Source organism: Sceloporus undulatus, chromosome 3, assembly GCF_019175285.1.
Source record: "Sceloporus undulatus isolate JIND9_A2432 ecotype Alabama chromosome 3, SceUnd_v1.1, whole genome shotgun sequence".
Taxonomy (NCBI): Eukaryota; Metazoa; Chordata; class Lepidosauria; order Squamata; family Phrynosomatidae; genus Sceloporus; species Sceloporus undulatus.
This window is the reverse complement of record NC_056524.1, coordinates 64464521-64472325: the sequence shown is the minus strand read 5'-3', so window position 1 is coordinate 64472325 and position 7805 is coordinate 64464521. Positions and strand designations below refer to the sequence as shown.

General features: G+C 40.8%; 1 protein-coding gene across 1 annotated transcript; it reads left to right on the top strand.

The window, feature by feature from the left end:
* The first annotated feature begins 5313 nt into the window (after nucleotides 1-5313).
* Nucleotides 5314-6997, top strand: LOC121926435 (claudin-8-like). The gene has a single exon (XM_042459424.1). The coding sequence runs from the start codon at nucleotides 5501-5503 to the stop codon at nucleotides 6176-6178; it is 678 nt and encodes a 225-aa protein (XP_042315358.1). The 5' UTR covers nucleotides 5314-5500; the 3' UTR covers nucleotides 6179-6997.
* The last annotated feature ends 808 nt before the right edge of the window (nucleotides 6998-7805 follow it).

Here is a 7805-nt window from a genome sequence, read left to right as displayed (position 1 = left end):
TATGCTTTGTTTGCAAAGATATGTCAGTTGTGTTGAACTCCATCCAAGAGAAGTCAAGTCAAGAAACTCTACTGAGTTTCTGGAAAGCAGCCAATGTTGTGCTGTGTCATTTGGCCTTTGGATGTTACAACCAGGGACTGTGCAATTGTCTTCATTGCTAAAACTGATATTTAGAAGACTATTTAATATGTTTTTATTTGCTGTGTATCACCTCAGGAACTCTGGGGGACAACGGTAATAAACCAATACTTTGATAAATAAGTACCCCCCCCATCATCTGACTCTCAGCAGCATCACTACACATAAGAAGTGGCCTTTTAAAAAGGTTCTTTGCATACATTGGTGGGGAATTTCCTCAGGAGTTTAGTGTGGGATAGAAAAAGTTAACACATCTTCAAGATCCAATAAACTACACCCTGCATCTTATACTCATATCTTAAAAACCACACGTATTAAGAGCTTTGAAGTGATGCATGTAGCATCCTGTATAGTTTGGTCTTGAGGCATTTTGAGAGGAAGTATACCAGTTTAAGTGGGAAAGAATTCTGTCTTCTTAAGTGTAAAGCAAAGCAGTATTTGGAAGTAAGGAGTTACATGTAATGTAGTAACTAGTTGATTATTGGAAAACGAGGGTATAAGGAAATCACATTTGAAAAGCAACCTATTTGCAGAAATCTTTTAATGGTTATTGAGGCAAGAGGGATTTACTACCTTCTTGTTTAGTGGACTCAGTGTTTTCCTGCCCCCTATGACATGGCAAGGGGAGTATCAGAAAGTGACCAAGACGTGTGTGGCTATGTTCTGATAGATGGACACACAACAATGAAGGCATCCTCTAAGACCTGCTAGCCAGGACATTGTGCTCCCCTATAACTCTCAGAATTTCCTAGCCATCAGAACTGCTGGGGGTTGTCAGCTGGGTTTTCAGAAAATAACTTTTCCAAGGACATGTTTAAATGAGGGTGCTGGTTCATCTGTGTGTGTGTGTGTGTGTGTGTGTGTGTGGCATCACTATGTGATGTATCTAAAGTCCAGAGTAATGGTGAGATCATGTAATCTATTTTGAAGAACTGTACGTTTGCAGTAGAACATTGTTTCTTGAGATAGCTCTATAACAGAGACTAATTCCTGCAAAACTTGAAAAACAACACATTGCAGTTACATGCAGAAGAAAGGTACCTCCCCTCCCCCTTCCCTTCTCTTCCATATATATATATATATTTCATGTGTTCAAAAAAAAGGCATTTTAGAATAAAAATATTTTGGTTACATTGCATGTTAGCATTTAAATAAGAGCTTTCTCAAATGGAAAAACAAAACAAAACAAGTAGGTAGAGCTGAATGACTACTTTGTGTCATAACAGTAAGGACTGACTTGAAATGTGGTATACTGAAGAAGGAACTATAAATCCTGCTGGCATGAGTGTGAGTTGAGAAGTTCTTCCAAAGAAAACGAGACATAAAGATTTACCCTTACCACGTAGATATTTTCCAGATATATGGAGATGTATAAGAAACAGTGAGCCAGTGTGGGGTAGCTGAGTGTTGATTAGGATTCTTGAAGACAAGCATATGAATCCTCACTCAGCCATGGAAACCTAATGAGTGACCTTGGGCAAGTCTTGCTATGCTCAGCCTCAGAGGAAAACAAGAGCAAACCTCCTGTTAATCTTGCCAAGAAAACCTTGCAATAGGGTTCCCTAAGGTTTGCCATAAATCAGAAATAATTTGAAGGTATACAGCAATAACAAATACCAAACAGTTACATAGGTCTTTTTACACACTGGATTTTCTTTAGTTGGAATCTATCCAGAAATGTGCAATACCTCAATATCATGTTGCTAGAGTAATGTGGGGTCCCACTTTAATATATATTTTAACAAAAACAATGCATGTATCAAGGTGTTTTTTTTAAACATGGCAGAAGTTTTATTTTATTCACTGTAAACAAGTAATTGACGAAACAAATCTATTTTAGCCAAGTTATTATTTTACAAAGCTCTTATAAATTTGGAATAAGAAGAGTGAATCTGCCTTTATGTTTGAGTAGGATTAAATATGAGTGCCTTCCTTTACTTAAGACTTAGAAAAAGGTTTGGATGGGTTACTAGGTGAGAAGTTACAGGAATTGGAAAATTAATTTTAGCCAGAAGGTAGGAATGGGCAAAAGTCCAAGTTGCAATTCTTCCCCACTTACGTATTTATTGATTTGATAATGAGATGAATATGGATTTCACTACAAATTAATCCAGTGGATTAATTACTAATGGTATGTCTGGCACTCACTGTCCTATTCCAAACCTGAACACATTTTCCAATTCTTTCTTTCAAGAAGAACTTGTTCTGCCTCTGTGGCCTCTTCCAATTCTGCCCCACATCTATGAAAAAGCAGATAGTATCTGGAGGAATATGGTCAGCAGGTAAGTAGGTGGGTGGTATAGAGGGATAGCCTGAGGAACTTCCCTTAGCAAATTATTGCCCATCATCTGAGGCAGTGCAAGCAACAGACTATGGACTACACTGGCAGCACTGACTCAGAATCTGATATCTGCATTTCCACAGTTACCGGAGCAGTTGGTTTCTCATTTGTGGTATTAGAATCCCATCCTGAATTTCCTGCAGTTTCCCCTTCTAACCAGGAGTCTCAAGGTGCAAGGGAAATAAAAATTCTGGTGCCTAAATTACAGGGATCTTGGCTTCTAGGGTTGCCAAAACTGGTGATAACTGCAGTACTGTTAATGGTTGTGTGGAGCAGAGAATTTCAACAAATGTTACTTGGTTACCTGGTCGTGTTACAAGAAACACCTGCTGAAATTCCTTCTCTTAGGCCTTGCCTGCATGGGGCAAAAATGCTCCCTCCTTGTTCTGGCATTGTCTTGTTTGGATAATGCACATTGCAAAACCTAGTTCTGGTGCAAGAAGTCTGGACGATGTCCAGCACATTCCACACCAGTACTGGGGAGGTAACAGCCTTCAATCACATTTTAAAAATATGCCCTCCATTTCTGCATCACAATAGCTGTCTACACAGGCATCCCTCTGAGCCGCCTGGCATGTCTGCTACCACTGTGGGTCACTCATTTCTAGCAAGTGACCTGCAGTAGCCATGGACATGCCAGGTGGCTTGGCAGGATGCCCTTCCAGACAGACATTGCAGGATGTGAATGCAGAGCTGCAGGAAGCAGAGATTGGGGCAGCTGGTCATGGGCCTGAAGTATCTTGGCCCATGCAGACAGGGCCTTATACAACCATTAAAGGCACAGGAGCCGTCTGCTATTTGAATGCAGTAATTACAGTAGATCAGGCTGATGAATATTTTGGGAATGGAAGGGCGATTTCCATTTCTTCCTGTACAAGCTGGATGAGATCCCACCCCACCCCCCCCCCCCCAACCCACCAGTTCCTCAGTTGAAGTGCAACCCAGAATTTCTGCAGACAATGCCTCAGTTGGGGATATATGGGTTAAAATACATACTCCTTCCCCCGCCTTAATGTGAGGAAGACAGAGAAATGGCAGCTGAGAATGTGGCCAGCTTTCCTCCTCCCTCACTTTCCCTGAAATAGATGAAATGGATTGGGTGGACCAACCGGCTCTTAGCCTCGCGGCCACAACTCATTTGTTTCCTCCCTCTCTTTTCAAGGGGGCAAGGCTTAGGAGAGCATCCTTGTCTGAAAGACCATAGGTCAGCCTGCTGGCTCAGTTTTGACCAATGGGCTATAGGCTTCCCAACTCTGCTGTAAGTCATACTTAGAAAGGTTATTTTGTTTTTATTTATTTCAGCACCAACTACAGTGTGTCCTTTGTCTCCAGTGTGGTTTGGTTCCAGGACCCCCTGTGGGTCCCAAAATCCATGGATGTTCAAGTCCCATTAAATACAATGGTATAATAAAATGGTGTCCCTTGTGTAAAATACCAAAATTGAGGTTTGCTTTTTAGAATTTAAATACTTCTTAAATATTTTCAAGCTGTGGATGCTTGAATCCACGAATAAAGAATACATGGATATGGAAGGCTGATTGTACTATAGTCTCTTTCATACCTCAGAATTAGTGTACTTTGATATCTCTCCTTATTCATGGATCCCTTATGTATGGATTCAGCTATCCATGGCTTGAAAATATTTTTAAAATATACAAATTCCCAAAAGTAAACTTTGATATGACCATTTTACATAGGGGACAGCATTTTACTATGCCATTGTATATAATGGGGATTTGAGCATCCACAGATTTTGGTGTCCATGGGGTGTCCTGGAACCAAACTCCATTAGATACCAAGGGCCCACCGTCCTTCATTCTATGGAATTCTGGAATTTGTTGTTTGGTAAGAATTCTAAATATGTTTTTAAAGAAACATAGCTGACTAGTCCCATTCAGTTCAGTTAGCTTGTTCAGATATTTACAAACTGGAGTGTTTGTATATAGCTACCCTGCTATGGAAGCCACTGTCCTGAGTATGCATGACCTGAGCAGGGCTATTGATAATAGGGAGAACTGGAGATCTCTCTTTCACTGCAACCCGGGTCCCAGGTGCACTTTCAAGGCTGCTTTTCAAAGCCGGAGCTTTTTTGTGCCTGGGACTCAGGATGCAGCCAGTATGCACTCATCCGGCAGAATTGGTGGTGAATTACATGCGATAATTCCCGCCTGCATCCCGCAACCCTGCTGCATCCTGTTGGGATGTAGTCATGTTTTTTTGTTCATGCGATAAACTCCTAAATAAAGACACCTGACTGATGAATAAAGTTACAGGTTCTTAATATGTCTAATCTCCTCTTGGTTTTCTCTTTTTCTCTTCATTTAGAGCAGTGGTTCCCAACCTTCCTAATGCCGCGACCCTTTAATAGAGTTCCTCATGTTGTGGTGACCCAAACCCATGAAATTATTTTCATTGCTACTTCATAACTGTAATTAAATAGATGTTTTCCAATGGTCTTAGGCGACCCCCATGAAAGGGACATTTGAACCCCAAAGGGCTCCCGACCCACAGGTTGGGAACCACTGATTTAGAGGACAACTATATGTTTGTTTATGAGTTGCGTTTTCTGTGATGCCTTCTATATTACAGCCACCCTGCTCCTATTTCAGAAAGCTAACATAATAATCTAGCATTTCACCAAGCAAAGACAGCTAAAGGACAAGTAATTTTCCTCACGGGCACAGGTGTGTCCTGGGAAGATTTTTGTTGCTGCAAACCCTGTTATGTCAAAAATTTCATTGGTTTTGAAAGCTGTTAAACCTGATAGATAACTTTATCCTTTTCAATCAATGGGGGCAGTGGGACGCTCAAGACAGTGAAAGAATAGCCAAGAGCTAGCCAGTGTGTATCTGATTCAAACTGGTCTGAATTAGCAGAGTTTGTACACGTAGCTGACTGTGAGATGGTTAGGAAAGACTTCTCTTCTGCAGATAAGCTAAGTCCACCAATGCAAAACAAAACCCACCTAAACACCTCGGTTTGAAGAGCTCTTTTTCAGAGTGCTTTGGCTGAAAGGACGAGATGGCTGCTGCTGCTCTACAGATTGCTGGACTGCTCCTTGGAGGCATTGGCTCAATTGGGACTTTTGCCATCACTGGGATGCCTCAGTGGCGTGTGACCGCTTTCATTGAAAATAATGTTGTGGTTTTTGAAACCATCTGGGAAGGCCTCTGGATGAACTGCATAAGGCAAGCTTCCATCAGGATGCAGTGCAAGGTCTACGACTCCCTCTTGGCTCTGACCCCTGACCTTCAAGCTTCCAGAGGTCTGATGTGTGCAGCCTCAGCTCTAGCATTTCTTGCTTTTGCAGTAGCTGTTCTTGGCATGAAGTGCACACAGTGCACAGGAAATGATGACCGTGTAAAGGGCTATATTTTGCTGGCTGGTGGCATTGCATTCATCCTGTCGGGCATCATTGTGCTTATCCCAGTATGCTTCGTTGCCCATAACATAATCCGAGATTTCTACAATCCACTTGTCACGGTGGCTGAGAAACGAGAGCTTGGGGAAGCCCTTTACATAGGCTGGGTGTCGGCCTTCTGTCTCGTTGCTGGAGGGGCCATACTTTGCTGTTTCTGCCATTGCGGTGAAAAAACCAGAAGCTATCGATACTCTGTACCTTCACAGCGTACCACCTATCACAGCCATCACACCCAGAGAAGAGCTGAGAGTTCATATTCTAAAAGTCAGTATGTTTAGCTGTCTCTTCATTCCTTCCTCTTTTTGAAAAATGACTTGGTAACTTAAACATTTGACAAGAGACTTTGCTAGGACAACATGCTGGATACTCTGGAGTGAAACCCTGTGAACTCTTAAGACCAAGCAACTGCTACAATTGCAGACAGTGTTTTCAAATATTTCAGTGCAAAACGACAAATTGCAGCTTAATCCTATCTCAATATTGACATTGTTTTCTTTTAATCAGCATCTATTAAGACATACATGTGATTGTAATGATGTGAAGTAGTTTGGGAGGGAGGAAGAGGATGTTACAACTAAAATTCTAAAATTTAGGAACTCCATTATATTCTAAATATTGCTGTAGTATATAATGTATAGCATAGGATTGTTACAAATTGTGAAAAGGGAAAAGCTAAAGAGATAACTTTTTCATAGAACATATGTAACTGTATTATACTCACAAGGTAGGCTTTATTTTTAGAAAATAAGCAAGTACAAAATGAACAAGTAGAATTTGCACACCAGGAAAGGTACAGCATAGAACATATGGTGACAGAAACATAAGTGTCTTCCATAATGAACCTACTCTAAATCTTTAAATACTTTTTTAAAATTTGTAACATTATTTGTCAAAGTGGTATTTAGCTGTGTATTTAAGAGTGACATTTTAAATTTTTTTAAAAAAATCCCTCAGTATATTTTAAAATACCCATTTCACATTTCTCAAAAAATGCTTCCTTGTTGTCAAAAAGTATTAACTTTCTACTAATAATGAAATGACATGCAACTTTACAGCCTTTGTGTTCAGCTGAACTAAATTCTGCCATTGATTTCTTTTCCAACATACATACTTAGGTGTTTAGGATTTTTAAAACTCTTTTAATAAAAATATTTAAAACTGCATGTGTAGTGTGTTTTGTGTGACTTTCTAGTTCACTCACACGATACACGCATTCAAAGTGCAATAACTGGATTATAACAAATTGTGTAATTGCAAGAAACAGGCAGACTGGGATATCAAATGAAGTGAGGAAGTTGTGGTTTGCTGGCATGTTGCTGAGTGACAGTGTAATATTTATTTATTTAATTTATATCTTGCCCTTCCTCTACAAAGATTGCCAATGTACAAGGCAGCTTGTATTTGCACTTAGTTTTTCTATCATTGTGTTTTTCTAACTGGGTGTGTCTGTGTATTTATGTGTGTGCACATGTACACAGCATTTTATCCTGGCTGACTTGACAAGCCACTGGAGAATGCAACCCATTCTTCTTATAGTGGTTACTAACACTGCTTGCAGTTTTTAAAGGTTAACTCCATATTTTATTACATTTGTCTGATATAATAGAGTACACCTAGCATCTTGTCTCTAAGGTCCATTACAAACGGGCATAAAAGTACAGACTGGGTCCGTACTAGGGTTAGGAAGGGGTGTCACTTATTGACGCCCCTAACCCTAGTACGGACCGAGTCCGTACAAAATGGCTGTGCCCTATGCACACGGGCGCCGCCATGACTACATCACGACCGCGTCGCCTCTAAACAGGGTGGCGCGGTTGTGATGTAGTGGGGCTGTGTGAGGGCGCCTAGGGCGCCCTTTCTGCAGCCCCAGAAGGAGCTCCATTTCGGAGCTCCTTCCAGCTTTGC

Bases quoted from the DNA above. Each gene is read 5' to 3' on its own strand.
- LOC121926435 (XM_042459424.1), top strand. From the start codon at position 5,501: ATGGCTGCTGCTGCTCTACAGATTGCTGGACTGCTCCTTGGAGGCATT.